Below are 18204 nucleotides of genomic sequence, written 5' to 3'. Positions count from 1 at the left end.
ACAGGTGTGCAGCACAAATTGACAGAGGTGGGTTGAACATGGCCTACATCTTTGATGTGACTACTGAGTTATTTCTAATTGGTTTTGGTTATATGATAAACAGTAATTGATGTGTAAATCGGACCTAGTGACTTGTGTTTTTTGTTTTAAAGGTCATCATCAGGATCCTGGAAAGGAACAAGAGTGTCAGTTGCCATCAGGTTTTTTCTTAAAAACTTAAGAAATCAAACAATTGATTGTCTTGATTGTTTATTTATTTGTTTGTTTGTTTTTTGGACATTTGAAGAAAGAATAATAAATTAGGATAACTGGTTTTTGCCTCACCTTATTAAGCCCATGCAAATTTTGACTTTTGACACTTTGTTGTACGTCGCTCTGGATAAGAGCATCTGCCAAATGCCTGTAATGTAATGTAATGAATATAAATACATTTGAACCCACAATCTTCTTGCTGTGAGGTGACAGTGCTACCCACTGCACCACCGTGCCACCTCCAAGGAAGTTATACTTATCTTATACAATACATTTGTTAGACCACACTTAGAGTATTTTGTGCAGTTCTGGGGACCGTACTACAAGGAAGATATAGAGGCTCTTTTAAAAGTTCAAAGAAGAGCAACAAAATTGATTCCTGGTATGAAAGATAAAAGCTATGCAGAAAAACTACAAGAGATTCTTCAGGTTGAGTTGTTAGTAGAACGAGGGGACATAAATGGAAATTAGCAAAAGATAAATTCCATACAGACATAAGGAAGATTTTTGTTCATGCAGAAAGTAGTCAATGTGTGAAATAGCCTGCCAGGTCATGTAATAGAGGCAGAAACTCTGGAGATTTCCAAGACTAGGCTTGATACAGTGTTAGATATTATTGGGCTGAACGGCCTGTTCCCACCATTATGTTATGTTATGCTACGAAATCTAATCAAATTGGGAGATCATTGCCAATATCCAGTCATAATCCAGGTGCATTGAGATTCATAAGGGCAGTTTTATTAACCTATCAATTTAAAAGATTTTTCTCAATTGTGAGTCAGTTTTAGTATTTAATTAAAAATTGCTCTCATGTATGGGTATAATTATGTGTGTATCGTGAGTTTAACTTTCATTTTATTTGCCCCATCCTTTTACTAGTTATCCTCAAAATGTGTTCTGTATTCAACATCCAAAGACATGAACAAAGGCATCAAAGACAGACACCCGATTACACCACCTTCAGCCAATAAACAAAAAACTTAATTTGTCAATATTTCTAAATAAATAACTTTGATTACAATTATTTCTTTGGCACATGTTTTTATTTAATCAATAATCAGTTACCTCATCTTATTTGGATGTATTAGGCCCGGTGTGATTTATATTTTACAGTAAAACAGGGACAAGGCTAGCGCTGCATGCATCTCCTTTCTAGAAGCTGAGTCACTGCAGCTTTCTCCTCTTTCTCCAGAGAGCCCAGTGTATTCCCTGTGCCAGCTGAGTTCCTCCACATGGAGTCCGCCTCTCTATCCCAGCCAAGCATCACCCTCCGCACACCACTGGGCACACAGATGGGGTCAGAGGTCAGTTCATTTCATGTGTGGGACAGCACATAAAACAGCAAAGCAACATATTCTTGCCCAGACGCACTAACATTGCATAGCAAAGACAGGTTACATGTTCTTTTTGCACCCCAGATGTTTGAACTTAGAGCACATCAATCTTATCTTATTCACAAATAAATGTATGCAAATGAGCAACAGACATGAGTTCTGAGCCTACAGAGCACTCATAGTCACCACCCACCTCCAAAGGTAACTGGCATACAGTTTTAGATTAATTCAATAATTCTGAAGGCAAAATAAAATGAAACAATCAGCTGCAAATACCTATAAAAGCAGCCTTGCATTTTCTCAGGTGTGGACCATGACAGAAGGTTAAAACAGAGAATAATAATTTAGCCTTAGAAGGTTGAAACAGAGATACTCAAGAATGGAATATTCTCTCTCTTACTTGAATTTGGTTACGATTAGCGATCATTCGATCTGGATTTTATGGCATTGATACACCGGTGCCATGGAACAATATTGGCCGATACCGCCATTCTTGGTGTGGATGCAATCTCTTTACACTGTCTAGGTCTGGTTTTACAATTCCACTGTGAAGATGCAGATACTCAGTTGCACTTTATGTATCTACCATCTTTGGACTTCTTATATGGAGGAAATTAGCCATTGAAAACAGACCACAAGCAGGTTTTCTCAATAAAATTGTAACAATTTCTGGTAGAAAATAAGCAGGATTCTATGGTGATTGGAGTTACGCATGATTTTTAAGTATGCTCCAAGACTTTAAACAATCGCTTTTTTCAATCAGACTGCACAACGTGTAGCATAATCAATTAGCTTACTTGGAAGCATAAGAAAAATGCCTGAAATCTTGTCATAATGGCTTACAGGAAGCTAATTGGGTGCAAAATAAATTATTTCCCAATTAAATAAAAAAAACCAGCACAAATGAACATTTAAATAACATTAACAAGGCTTTTGTCACTCTTTATTGCCTGTTGTGCTGAAATCTAACATGGTACTTTACTGAGTGATGGACTGATTTTTTTTCAGTAAGTGCAGGCCTATTTAGTAATTAAAACTTTTTAAAAAAATGTAATTTATGTTTAATCTCCTTATCACGACGTGAAAGAAATGGTGTGTTTACCTGGCAACTGATTATTCCGATTGTTACCACATCAATTGATGGTGATAATTAAGGAAAATTCATGTCTTTCTGTTGAGCTGCACATGAAGTGTCTATCTGTGACTTGTGTACATGCACAACTTGTGAATTGCTGTGTGGAAGAAGTGGCGGCTGACATCAAGTGCTTTGGAGGAGAGCAAGTGCTTGTCTGCACTCCCCTGAATTGACAGTGGATGCTGAAGCAATGAGTGCTTTTAATGTGAAAAAGAAAGTACACCTTCTTTCACTTCTGTGGTTTCACACATTATGATATATCTAACCCTCATCTAGTCCTCACAAAGTACTAACAGTAGATAAAGTTAACCTCATGTGACTCATAAGGCACACACATTTTACTTCACCTTTTATTCAAAGATAAGCCAACTTGCACAAGCCTAAGTAACCGGTGTTTCTAATACTAGCTCTAATGGTTGTTAGTTTGTTGTTAAAAAAGCATGCAAATTCCTCACACTTGGCTAAGTCAGAAGCCGGGGCAAGATTTAGTAACTGATCAATAAGTGAGAACAGTGCCCTAGAGCTGCTACCATTCTCAGCAATGATACTTGGAAAAACAATACAATCTTTGAATACAACAGAGGACACCACAAATCACACATTTCAAAAACCACGACACTAAACGCGGTTAAAAGGTTAACTAACGATGTCAGAGGCATAAAACTATTAATATAACAGCTTGGTACTCATAAAACTGATATCATTTAAAAGTGTCAATTTTCATATATAATATCAACCTATAAGTTTCATTGTGCAATCTTGTTTGTTTTTTTAATCCTTCAAAACGTTTTTTTAAATATTATAATTCAGTGTTCAGTTGCTTTCAAATCTGGTTTCCAGCTTTTTATTCACTTATGAACATGTTCTATTCTTAATAATTAAATACAACAGATGGCATCTGTTATGCCATCTTTTAAACAGTGCCATAGCAGTCTAAAATGCTTTACAAATGAACATAATAATAGTCCTGTAATAAATACCAAGGACCAAATTCCTACAAGACCCTCTAAATTTCAGCAAATGTTCCTGAGCATTTAATGTACAGTAGCATGAAGTAACAACACTATTATAGTTGCAATCATATTATGTCCTGCCCCTGCACAGTATTGTGAAACAATAACAAAACTATGATAGGTGACAGATGCATTTATATTTCATTTTTTGGCATATAAAAGAAATGGTCCCATCTAGTGGCATTAAAAAACATAGCTGACACAGTGACTGGTGATACAGATGAAAATGACTAATCAGGAGCGTATAAACAAATAAATAAATATATATAAAAACAAAGCTAGCTATGCAGGTCATTTCTAGAAATTAAATTTTCGAACCATGTTAGCTAGGTTATTTGATTGACATTATATGACATTTAAAGGTTATAAATACATTTTCCTTGTTGTGGCTAATATAAATTAAAAACACTTCCTCAGATTAGATCGTCTACCGGAATTTAAACCGGTGAACATTAGTTGGCGACCTTGTTTGAAGCTGACAGGTATTAACTAAGGTAACTAGCTAGCTAAAACATGGTAAAAATTAATATTTCTTTACATTTGGTAACGTTACCGTACTTATCCGAAGCTAGCCAGCTAGCTGGCAAGGTAAATTCGCTTGTCCTAACTTTTCATCAGTTGTCATTCAGTAAAATTTGCGGTTATCTTTACCAACCGAGTCGGGAAAATAAAACGGCGATTTACCTCATTCAAGATACGCGCGTCTCTCAGCCCGAGACAGTCGAGCAAGCGATTGGCTAATTCTTGGTTAATTCTTGGTAGACATACGCGCCTTGATTGGCTAGCGGTTTCAATTCTTGGTAGAGTCTTGGTGGGGATCGGCGATTTGATTGGCTCTGACCACCAAGAATTACAGAGACTCACGGCTTCCTCGGGGAGGTAACACAGGCGTGTAATAAACTGGTGACATCAATATTTTCATGAAATATCCTTAAAATATGGACGAATAAGGAGCTAATTAATATATATGTGGGTATGGCTCACAACCAAAATGCTAATAACTACCAAACAGTTCAAGATTATTTTATGAAATTTGGTTAATATGTTGGCACTCACATGTAGAGTCAAACTCCAAAGTACTGACCGAATTGGATCAAATGGTGGTCCTATAGAGCACAATATATTTTTTAGTTCATGAAATAGCACTGCTGTGTTTCAGAGATATACAACTTGCTGTAGTGACTGATTTCCTCATCTGGGAAATAGATATGACATTTTTTTGCTGTTGAACTTTTGGATTGGCTGCCATTTTCTAAATGCAAATAGCCATTATCCTCTGTCACTAGTTTTGGCCTAACCACATGGATGAGACCTATGAAACAGTGTTGTAGCTGTAGCGGGTGTAGCTTGGCCAGTCAAACGATGGTGTCACGGTTCTGTCTTTTTGTTTCTGTTTTTCCTTTTTGGGCCGGCAGTTGGCGGCACTTCTCAGTTTTTGTATTTCTGTTCATTCCCTCATTGGTTTCCCGTGTTAATTGTATTATTGTTTTCCATTATTGTCTCGTTATTTAATCATCGTCCCCACCTGCCTCTCGTTATCCCTTCCCTCTCGTTTGATTATGTATTGAGTTCACCTGTGTCTTGTCTATTTAAGTTCTTTGTCCGCTTGACTCGGGTGCTGGTTCCTTGTGTTTGTTTCAGACCATATGTATCTGCCTGCTTTTGTCCTGCTTGTGTTTCTGTTTCTGTTTCTGTTTGTGTTTCTGCCTGCGTTCCTGCTTGTGTTATTGCTTGTGTGTGTTCCGCCTGCCCGTAGTCTGTCCTGCCCGTGTTCTGTTCTGTTTTTTTCAGTTCTTAAGTATCTTTTAGTGTTTGTGGTTTTGCCTGTTTTTTTTATTTAGTAAAGTCTTTGTTTGAATTTTCCTTTTGGAGTCTCCTGTGTTTTTTTTACTCTGCGCCTGGGTCCAACCCTCCGAATCCCTGACAGATGGTTCGATATTCGAATCCTATTCAAATAGAAAAAAAAGACATGTGGGACTTGTGGGAACGGTTAACATTTCTGTTTCCATCTGTCGGGCTGCTAAAACCAGGACTAGGAAGTATCTAAGAAAAACTAGTGACGACAGCAAGTGACGTGGTGGATCAGCGACGGCGTCAAGTTGTGTATGTAATAAATATGCACCAGTTGTTGTAGTCTCTCCCCATTCTGTTTTGTTTTTGTTATGTTCTGTTTCATGTTCTGACCATATGGATGAGGATTCTGTGTATTTTGGTCTGTTTTTGGTTTTTCTTTTTAGCATATCCTCCACTGACCATCACTGTTGCATGCATCACAAAAACTATTACACTACTAACGCTTACATTACAGTGTGAAATATCCACATTATATAATACCACTAACCTATTTAAAGACACTCAATTTAAAAAATAACGTGTATAAACGAAATATTTTGAGCAGTAATACTTACATAGCAATGATGACATTTTATTTGTGTTCAGTAGATGGAGACAGAGACAGTAAATCAACTATACAGTTCAATCTGCTTCTGTTTTGCTCCAGAAAACAATGTCAGATAGATCTATCAGCAAACACGGCTTAGCTATGCCCAGAAGTCCTCAATAATAATAGTATTTTCCAAGAAATTACAAATGTTATACATCGTTAGAAAGCTTACACTCTCACCTACTGAATAAATGAATTGTCATTCAAGCCAGACTGTACTTAAAAGGGCAACAATGCCGTAAACGACACGTGTGGCATTAAGCACAGCTATTTTGGAAGGTACCCAGGCATCACAAATGCACGTATATTTCACAAACGGATTGTCCAAGACAATATATGACCACTCAGTCTCAAAAGGGACATCTCTATGCATAAAACCAATGGTAAGGTTATGTATTTATTTAATATTTAGTCCCAGATATTGACTGTAGAATGACATGGTATCATTTTTTAAAACGTTGTCTCGTTTATTTCGTTATTCAGTGAGCAGCATTTCATTCTGTATTGGCATATCTTAGGGCTGTCGGGTTTATCTTGTTGCTATGATGGAAAACGATTTTTGAGTGGCATTTTTACTTATATTAGCTTCTCTACCGATCTAGCTTACGGAAGAGGACGTGAAGAGATCGTATGCGGAGTCACAAAACCGACGTAATGTGAAACCAATCAGTGAATACCTACGTCATTAAGCCCGCCCACCCAAACGGTTCTGCTGCACTGAGCATGGTTGTCTAACCGTGCCGAGAATATCGTGCTGGGCACAGTTTGTAAGCATTCCACGCCAAACAATTTCCAGGTGGAAACACCATTGGAACCGTACCTCTCCGTGCTCAGAACCGTTCGGCCCTACAGTGGAAAAGGGGCTATAGTGGCACTATAGCAGTCAGCTGAATTTAAAATGTTTAAACAATAACTCCTGCCATATTTAACATAGGTTTATTAAATTAATGTGATAGATCTCTCTCCTCAAAAAGAAAGAATTTCCCTCAAAGAGCTTTATATCAACATGGTTGTCTGCAGGACAAATTTGCCCCAATAAGCTATAATGCCCATCATATTGAATTATAATTTGGTTTCAAAATTTTTAAAGTTTATTCTTTCCAAATTTTTGCTTGGACCCTGTATATCACTGCTTGCAGCTATGTTTGCAGCTATATTTAACATTTGTTTTCGTCAGTGCAATATTATAGGGAGCCTGTAATAGTGACTTATTTAAAACATTGCTGCTGTTACTGTTGAAGAAAGATTATTTTGTCCTACAACAGAATAATAAAGCAATGTCAATTCTATCATTATTAATAATTATTATCATTATTTATTCTTTATTGTCTTTTTTCTTCCAAAATAATCAACAAGACCCGATAAGAGTACCGATAAAGTAATAAACCAGTAAGTGTTTGATAACTTTTTTCATTAAAGGTCCAGGCAACTGGACTCAAATTCTGGTTATATTCCCCAGAAGGGACAATTGCTTGTATTCTTAATTGGGATGGCAGGTATGCCATCCCGCCAAGTTACGCCTTGGCGGGGGCATGCCCCATACCTATACAGCACCGAGAGTTTGGCACTTTTCAGGGTTCCCCACAGAAATAACCACAACAGCCACAGACACTCAGCCCTTAAAAACATTAAACTCTGTACATTCTGACCCCATTTCAACAAACAGAACTCATAAACAACTTCACATGTCCACACAATAAAGCCCCAAACTAAGGGGATTTTGCGTTTTCTCCTTCTTCTTCTTCTTCTTCTCTTTCTTCTTCTCATTCTTATTTTTCCTGCCGCCTTTCCCACTAACAACATGTCTCCCCATTGGACATTTCACTGACACCAGCCAAATCTTCACCTACACGACCCAATCAAAAACGCGCATACACACGCAAAATACCGATACCTTTCTACTCTGAAACATTTGCAGGTTAAATAGCTAGTCCGCCTGTGGCCTAGTGGGCAAGGTTACAGTCTTGAGAACACGGGGTCGTAGGTTCAAGCCCAGCTACAGACATGTTTCTTTAACCTGCTTCGACCCTCACAAATTATTGTCTACTACTTATCAATTATTGCTTTTGCACCATATCTACCCGCCGTTCACCGTTCAGTTATTAACCGGCTACAATGTTGCTAAACCATATGGATTCAACGGGAGCTAATCTGTGCTTACTGGCCCGTGTTCTTTAAAACCACCGGCAGGTTTGCTAATGATATTTCACGCATTGCATAGCGCTGCACCAACGAAGTCACAGACTGGTAAACCTCCAGTTTAAGGCTTGAATCACGACTCGCCCTCAGGCAGACCATTTCCTCTTTTATACAAACGTTTTCTTACGGTTATATTTCCTTTACCAAAACTCACTCACGGCCACCCATATGCATTTCATGACGGCAAATGTATTCCTTTTCTAAAAAAAGTTACACCAGTTCACCGCTCTGCCATTTCTACTAACTACATTTCTTCACTTGGCTACCGTACAAAACCTTCTTATCAGCAAACGCCACGTTTGTACATTCATGTTACCTCGCCCTGTTCTCTATCTAGCCACATAGGCTACAAACAATTACTACGTATGTATGTTCTGCAACTCCGCAGTCTAAACAGCTAGTCTGCCTGTGGCCTAGTGGGCAAGGTTACAGTATTGGAAACATGGGGTCGTAGATTCAAACCCAACTAGGAACACGTTTCCTTAACCTGCTTCGACCCTCACTAATTATTGTCTACTACTTATCAATTTTTGCTTTTGCACCATATCTACCCGCCGTTCACCGTTCAGTTATTAACCGGCTACAATATTGCTAAGCCATATGCATTATGACTTACCGTCTGTACGTTCAGTTAGCTACCGTACAAAACCTTCATCTCAGCAAACGCCACGTTTCTACATTCATGTTACCTCGCCCTGTTCTCTATCTAGCCACATAGGCTACAAACAATTACTACGTCTGTACGTTCAGCAACTCCGCATTAAAACATTACATTTAAAATCATGATTCACTCATATGTATAACTACTAGCACTGAACATGAGAAAAACACATTCGTGCGATAGATTGCACACGTTATTTAACCCTCCACTTCAACAACGAACGTTAAATACAGACTGTTATATGTACCGTTTGATAAGGAAACTAAGTTCACTCATGGTCACTTCATTTACTTCGCACTATAGTCTGTGATCATGTCAACCTTCACCTACATGCCCATTCTGCTAAAAAAAAAAACATGTTGTTTCAACTACGCAATTTCATCATTTCGCCTAATTTATCTCACACTTGTTATTTTCTCATATGCAAAGCCTGCTGGAACATATGCGTCTGCTCCTATTCTCCACTATCAACTTTTCCGGTTCTAGCTTAACAAAACAGCAAAGAGGATTCCTACCTGCAGATAAGCCTATCAAAATGCCTTATAAACCTTACAAACACTAAAAGTGCATCTTCACGAAATAACAGACAACGGAGCAGGACAGAAGGGTACACAAGTTGCGACCTAGGCAGCTCTAATTCTACGGGCTTGCCGATTCTTTTGTCAATCAAGGCTCGTTGGATGCCCGTCAAATCCGTGAGTAGCCTACATAGCTACACCCTGCCATATTTAACCTTTTCTGATGCGTTTACAATTACGCCACCGCACTATTTGTCACAGCCACTGTTTTACATATATAGCAAACCGAAACTGCTAAACGTACACGCTCTTCAGACTGTACAAATTCACACAATGATAGCCATAATTCACAACCGTTTCTTACAGGGTCACTTCGCATTTCTCACTCTCGTAATAAAACGCTTTGCAAAAAGAAATGATATCTCATAAAAAACACGTTTTCAACGTACAAAAATGCCAAGTTACTCAAAAGTATTGATATCAAAATGACGCCAAGTTACGGTACTACAAACAATATAGGCTATCTTGCCTCACCGAAATTTAATAACATGTATTCCAAAGTAATGCTACCCAGTATTTCCTCAATTCCTTCAAGTCACTTGGCCCTGTGTTTTGTAACCTTACCATATTACAATGTCATGCAAACGTTGTGTCAGATCAAAGTGTCAAATATTTCGTATTGCCTCATGGAACACATGGACATTCATGTAGAAAACTGCTCGTCAGTCACTACAGGAAGCATATTTCTCCAGAAAACATATGTTTATACTTGCTTCTGAACTGAATTTGACTAAATGTACAAGTGATTGTATATTTGCAACGTACAATAAATACATGTAAAATACATATTGTACATACATACATAGAGAACTTCTTTATCCCCATGGGGACATTTCCCTCGCAGCATGTTACATTCACATTTACGAACAGACATTTATACCAAGAAACATACAATCATTCATGCAACAGAAAGGCTGGCCACCAAAATACATACATACCAATACAAATTGGACATATAGATGCCTATTCAATCAATCATGACTGTGAGAAAGCCATCCACACATATGTTTGGCCTATCCATGTACTGCACACTTATATACACACAGGGCCAAGTGACTTGAAGGAATTGAGGAAATACTGGGTAGCATTACTTTGGAATACATGTTATTAAATTTCGGTGAGGCAAGATAGCCTATATTGTTTGTAGTACCGTAACTTGGCGTCATTTTGATATCAATACTTTTGAGTAACTTGGCATTTTTGTACGTTGAAAACGTGTTTTTTATGAGATATTTCTTTCAAGATTATGACCATTAAATTGTAATAAACACTATTAGTTTATTGTGACCTGTTCAGCAGACAAGAACAGGGTGGGCGTGTATTCTGGAAAAACAAAAGAAAGCAACATAAACTAGGTTTTACCTTCATATAGTTAAACCTGATGATCAATCAGTGTGTAATAATGTTGTAATGCTGAGCTACATTACTAAACTCCGAACATTACACCTGAATAAAGAAAGTCTTTGATTCCACATGTCTATGCTTGAAAGCAATTTAATTGTGGCTAACTAACAGTAGGCCTACTTACTGATCCACCGTGTTCTGAGACAAGTTCCAGGCGAAAATGGGTACTGCAAATACTAACTGTACGGGTTATTGTATTATCGCAGTACCCATGGGCTCCAGAAATAAAACCCAAAAAAAGTCTCAATTTTTGTGAAAAGAAAAAAGTGTATTGCTTTCTCCATATCCCGAGAACGGGGATTGCTTTCCTATTTTCAGCTTAGATTGCCTTACCCGGTCAAAAGTGGTAAGCATGTCATTTACATATTATATATAGAAAAGATTTTACTGGGTTTTTGTTACATAACTAACACCTAGTTAACCCCACCCACTGGAAACCTGGCGTTTGGCCAAAAAGCAAGCCAATTTTGGCACAGGCTTTTATATATATATATATATATATATATATATATATATATATATATATTCTTAGCAAAAATCATAAAATATCCCCCTTTTTGCCATTTGTGAATTTAAAAAAAGTATTAAAACAAACCAAATCAGTAAAAAATTCACAGATTTCAGTCTCCTGGACCTTTAAATGAATGAAACAATTTTAAAAATGTGTTTTGTATTTACTGTTTCCCTTTGTAAGTATGCAATAATACAGGAAATAAGGAAGAAGGCAAATACTTTATCATTGTATAAGAACTGTTCTGCCACGAGTATTATCACAATTTACTGAGTAACTGAGATTTTGTCTTACTTTACGGGTATCTCAAGTGCCTCAGCGCCAAACTGCAATTGTCCAGGGGCTTTATCCTGAAATGGAATTAACATCAGAAATGGAATTCCATCCCAGAGATAATATAGTATGTTGAGCACAGTCCATCTCTCTCGCTCACCTGGTTGTCAAGTTGGCCTTTCTTGCCTGTAAAGAAGCTATTCACAGGTGGCATTTCCTCCTTCTGCTTCATCACAATAGCCATATTTTCCGCTGTGCCAGCCAATTTCCTCTGCACAGCCTCCAGTTCCTGATCCCTCACTCTCATGGCCTGCTGCAGAATCCTGAGCACAGAGAGGGAATCTAAGGTCAGCCTGTTCCATGAGTCTCTACTCAAAGTAACACTTCTCCTTTTAATGCTACTTCGCCCACTTTAACAGCACGTTTGTGTCTTACTTTGTTGATGTCTCCAGTTCCTCAACTGTGATTTCCAAACGTCCAATAACTTTCTCCTGGAACACATTTAAATCACAAACAGCAGAATATGACAGAAGTGGCAAACAGAACAATGTGGTGTGGTTAAAAGTGGTGAGTTTAGTATGATAGTTTGTACAACAAAGTTTGTATTGAGTTTTAATTCATGACAGTAAGCATGAAACAGTAAGCTATAGCCTATTAAAATGATCCTGCAACATACTATTGCATTTCAGGTAGACTGTACATAGCATTATAGTAGCTTGCTACAATGCCAGTTTGACATTACTGTGTGCTAAACAATAGTGCAGCACTATGTTTGTCAGGCCTGACTTTAGAGGACAGCAGCTTCTTGGTGTTGGAGCATTCTGTGAAAAGGTCCCGGAGCTTCCTTTGGAACATCTCCCGTTCATGGTTGGACCCATCCAGCTTGATCTGCAAGGCCTGGTGTGGGAACAGCCAGTCTTACACACAGAAAAAGACTTGCAAGGCTTTATTTCATTCATTCATAATTCATCACAGAACTACAGTTTGCAATTACCAAAAGCCTCAAAAGACAGAAAATGAAATTGATCGGCCCCAACACTAACATCAGCCTTCTCTCCGTCAAGGTGTAAAACAACAGATCTTTGACAACTCCTACAGCCCTGTATATGTCTATAGATATTCCAAAATCAGTAGTTAGCGAGTCCATGGCGAATTGTAGCGCACCTGTAAAATTGCACTGAGATGGGTTTGGGGTTCAAAAATCACAGTTTTTGCATTTTTTTCTTCATCTGCTTATTCCTGCTGATCATCACAAATGCTCCAGGCCCACAAAGAATATGTCTTCTCATTGGACATTTAGCTACATCAGCCGACAAAAACATTGGATACAGGTGCAAAATTGACATATAAAAGTGCACACATTTAAAAACTAGAAATACTGCCTCGCGGTTGTATGCCTCCGCCAAGTCCAAGTGGACGTTTGTGCCAAATTTGAAGAAATTCCCTCAAGGCGTTCCTGAGATATTGCGTTCACGAGAGAATGGGACGGACGTGAGGTCACAGTGACCTTGACCTTTGACTTTTGACTATCAAAATCTAAACAGCTCATCCTTGAGTCCAAGTGGACATTTGTGCCAAATTGGAAGAAATTCCCTCAAGGCAAAAATGTGTTTTGTGAGGTCACAGTGACCTTGACCTTTGACCACCAAAATCTAATCAGTTGATCCTTGGGTCCAAGTGGACGTTTGCGCCAAATTTGAAGAAATTCCCTCAAGGCGTTCCTGAGATATCGCATTCACGACAATGGGATGGACGGACGGACAACCCAAAAACATAATGCCTCTGGTCACGGCTGTGCCGTCGCGGAGGCGTAAAAAATAAATGAATAATTTGCAGCCCCCATGGCTACACGTTTACTTATGGGACCTTCAGATGAGTGAGAGGCTCGGGTTAAAATCCAACCTCCGACTCAAACAAATCTCATATTACTTGTTACACTGACTTACGTGCTAATAATTCCCTCAAAAAAATTTAACTATTGTTTTTGCAACTGTATAATCTCTGTGGGAAACTAATTTATATTTCTGAAATCCATTCTGTATCATTTTAACATTCTTCAAACCTGAAATGGCCATCTACCTTCTTTAAAAGAATGAGCAAACAATGACATTAAAAAACAACCCTTTTTTGCAAAGGGCTGTTGAGTAACTCATGATACTCAACCACTCGGGTCTGTGGGGATGCATACCATGTGAAGGTCAGTGACTCCACAGGGCACGTCCTATTGTTTGAACCCTTCAAGGTGAAATACACCCACATTTTAGTTTCGCTTTTGGCATTTTGACCAAGTTTAATGTTAAAAAAATTAATCTTGCTAACGAGTTGACAGAGCGAGTGTATAACGTTAGAACAAACAGCTCCAAAATTAAGCACGGAAATCTACATTGCGATTTGGTCCGCTAGGTAACATTGCCAGCCGTATAGGAACCGGCACAAGATAATGATGGTCAGTTTCACCTTTCATGGCCATTTGTGAGTGTTTATAACTTTATTTTCATATGCAATGTTGATATTCATATGTTCATTTTCTTAGCAGAAAATACTACTAATACAATTACGAATACTACTACTAATAATAATAATAATAATAATAATGATGATAATGATGATGATGAAGCTTTTTATTCATGATTTGCTTCTCAAACACCCAAAACACTGGATGCAGACAATTTTTCAAACAAATAGTTTAGTCATTTAAAAACACTTTAGGTGTAATGCAGCTGAATTGCTGATTATTTCCACTATAAATGATTGCCATTTGACACTTTGATGTAACACAAAGTTTGAATGATCACATTCTCTTCAGATAGTAAGATGAACAAACACAGGGCAAAGTTACTTTAAATTATTTATGAAACACTGGGTAGCACTGCACTAGGTAGGCCTACTTAAGTCGTTTTTCCACCGCATGGTACCAGCGCAACTCGACTTGACTCTACTCGACTTTTTGGTTTTCCAAAAATGAAAAAAAAAGAAAAAAAAAAGAAGCAAACAGAAAAGAAAACAGAAAAATAGAATAATAATAATAATGACAGCGTTGCTACTTAAAAAAAAAACCTAACAACAACAGGGACTGAGAGCAAGAAAAAAGTAATAATTTCAAGAAAAGCAGACAAATGGGATGGATTTCAGAGGTAAAGTTGTATGGAGGGATCGTGGAGTGTGTGGTGTATGTGGATTTGTGTGTATGTATGTGTGTGTGTCATATGTAGGATTGAATATGTAGGAAGAACTCGGAAGGCATGACAAGAGAAAGTGGGAATTTTTTGTGAGCTTATATGGGTATATTGGGCCAGGGAAAAATAAAGTTAAAAAGAGAAGGCGAAACTGTAATGAACACGAAAGGTGAGTATGTATGTTACAGCCGGCTCAAAGGGCCGCAACAAACAAAGTCCGAATGCACCAACAACAGACAGAAACTGATCTAAAAACAAACCCAGACATTTATTAATCTAAATGACAAACTAAGGCACAAACTAAAACAAACAAAAACATACAAAGTTCACAAAACAAAAGATCTCCACACAAACCACAAACCAAACCACACACAGCCCCAAATAACATCTCTCTTCATAAAAACCACAAACTATCGACAAACCACACAAAATAAGCCCCCAAGATGATCTCCCCAGCCTCATACTGCAGGGCTTATGTTGGGCCACAGGCAGGTGGAGCCAATCAAGCATTTAAGTATTACCTCCACCTGCACTACCCAAGCAAGCAGAGGCTGGGGACGTAACAATGTATGCATCAAGTAAGACTATGTGTGTAAGTGTGTAATGAGAGAGAGGGAGAGAGAGAGAGAGGGTTGGCTAACCGGTTCATTTCGGTTGGGTTATAAATTTAGATTATTAATGAATGGTTCCCAGTTATCTCTGATTTGTGAGATTTGATTGTGACTAGAAGCTGATGTTTTTTCGAATGATATGTATTTGGTGAGAAGGTTAAACCATTGCAGAGTATTTATGGTATTTCTTGTTTTCCAATGAGTATGGGCCTGGTGTTCTTGGTTGTTGAATTGATCGCGGATGTGTCTCCGAATAGGCAGAGAGAGGGAGATAGTGGGATGCTGCAACTCAAGAAACAGGATAATGTTTTAGTGACTGTGTGCCAAAAGTGTTGGATGGGTGGGCATAGCCAAGTAGCATGGAAATAATTGTCTGGGGTGTTTAGAGTGCGAGCATATGTTGGTGTCTGCTAGTCCCATTTTATACATCCCGTGTTGAGTAATATGTTATGAATTGAATTAATTGTAAATTAGTGTTGTTAGTCATTGTGAATGTGTTGGTGCATATTTGTTGCCACAAGTCAGCGCTGGGAGAGATGGGCAAATCTACTTCCCATCTTGTAATGGGGAGGTGTATTGTAGAGTCCATATGTGCTAGTAGTTTGTATAGTTTCGAAATAAATTTCTTCGGAGATGTTATTTTGTTGATTTCAGTTATTAATAATGGTGGCTGCAAGTCACTATGTGTTATATTGATTTTAGATTTCAGGACAGATTTTAGCTGAAGTTATTGATGGTATTGGTCTCTCCCAACGCCATATCTCTGGATTAGATCTTTAAAAGTGATTAACCCCTTAGCGCACATGCCAAATCTTGCCAATCCTTGCCCATTTAGGGGGTACCCTATTTAAAGCTTTATAACTCCAGATGTGAACACCACAGAGATTTGAAAAATGGGTTAAATGAAGCAAGACATTTGTACCATTTACAATACTAGCTTAGATTAATTTATATTCATAATTTTGGAAGAAATAAAGTGCCACAAATGCAACTGTCTAGGAAAAAAAATCTAAAATGAATTTGATTTTTTTTAGTTCGCAATGAAATACTGAGAGATTGCAGATATACAGGAGGTTAAAGTATACATGTCCTAGATCAAAAACTTCTTGACCACAAGTTCCTAAAATCTAAGGGTGGATATGTAGAACTACTAAACATCTATGAAGCAAAACCTAAGCAGTGAACCCAGCATCTCCAAATCTACCCAAAATGTCTAAATTATGTATTGCTGTAAATCACAACATATTCACATATTTCACTACAACTGTTTTTACTCTAGAAACTCAGTTGCATCATTTTCAAGTGGGAATTACAAGCTTTCTGTCAGTACAGTGGTCTAACAGCTAGGGGTACAGAAACATATCCAAAATCTCTCCAAAAAGGAATATAATACTTTTTATCAATTGTAAAACATTTAAATTAGCCCCTTATGAAGGTATAAGATGAAACTTTGATATCAGATTTAAAATGAATGCAAAAAGATTGTCACACAATGGCTGTACAGTAGCTAAATGTGTAATAATGAACTCTTGTATGTATTTCTATACTCCTTACTCTCTTATGTTTTCTTGTATGGGGATGGGACGACATAAAAACAATTTTCAACCGTCCACCACGTTTTGGCAATGTTCAAACACTCTTGTCATCACTGTTGTATGCATCACAAAAACTACTAGACTACCAACGAACGCTTACATTACAGTGTGAAATATCCTCATTCTAAAAATATCCTAAAGACACTTAATTTCAAAAATAACATATATAACCAAAATATTTTTAGCAGTAATACAGAGCAATGATGATATTTTATCTGTGTTCAGTAGATGGAGACAAAGACAGTAAATCAATGACAGGTCTATCCGCTTCTGTTTTGCTCCAGAAAACGATGTCAGATAGGTCTATCAGCAAACATATGGCTTAGCTATGTCCAGAAGTCCTCAATAATAATAGTGTTTTCTAAGAAATTAGGAAAAAATGTAGACAACGTTTCGTTAGGTGCAGCGTCTTTTACTGCTACCACAGAGTGAATGCTAAGTGAATGCGATGATAACAAAACTTTCGATTACGCTGACCTATACAACGCTATTCCAAAAGCAAAATTAGACATGTTATACATCGTTAGAAAGCTTATACTCTCACCTACTGAATAAATGAATTGTCAAGCCAGACTGTACTAAAAAGGGCAACAACGCTGTAAACAACACATGTGGTATTACGCACAGCTATTTTGGAAGGTACCCAGGCATTACAAATGTGCATATATTTCACAAACAGATAACAAGGTAATATATGACCACCCAGTCTAAAAAGGGACATCTCTATGCGTAAAACAAATGGTAAGCTTGTATATTTATTGAATATTTAGTCCCAGATATTGACTGTAGAATGACATGGTATCATTTTTTTTTTAATTCCTGGTTTATTTTGTTATTCAGTGAGCAGCGTTTTCACTGCTGTACTGGCATATCTTAGGGCTATTGTCGGGTTTATCTTGTTGCTATGACGGAATACGATTTTTGAGTGGTGAAATAATATTTTTATGAATGCCAAGATAGACAATATTGTCCATTATGTCATGGGTGGGGGGTGTAGTTACAGATGAGACTGCAGGGAG

The 18204-nt window shown here is 37.7% G+C and overlaps 1 protein-coding gene across 1 annotated transcript in view; it reads right to left on the bottom strand.

The window, feature by feature from the left end:
- Positions 1–18204, bottom strand: part of LOC118222976 (testis-specific gene 10 protein-like) — a 149582-nt gene that overhangs the window by 5049 nt on the left and 126329 nt on the right. Inside the window, exons 20-23 of the mRNA XM_035408976.1 lie at positions 12590–12700; positions 12239–12294; positions 11964–12126; positions 11825–11880 (exon numbers count right to left, since the gene is read on the bottom strand). Coding sequence (XP_035264867.1) covers positions 11825–11880; positions 11964–12126; positions 12239–12294; positions 12590–12700 — 386 coding nt within the window. The remainder of the gene's footprint in view (positions 1–11824; positions 11881–11963; positions 12127–12238; positions 12295–12589; positions 12701–18204) is intronic.

This window comes from Anguilla anguilla, chromosome 3, assembly GCF_013347855.1.
Source record: "Anguilla anguilla isolate fAngAng1 chromosome 3, fAngAng1.pri, whole genome shotgun sequence".
Taxonomy (NCBI): domain Eukaryota; kingdom Metazoa; phylum Chordata; class Actinopteri; order Anguilliformes; family Anguillidae; genus Anguilla; species Anguilla anguilla.
Note: the sequence above shows the minus strand (reverse complement) of the source record. Positions and strands in the feature narration are given on the sequence as shown.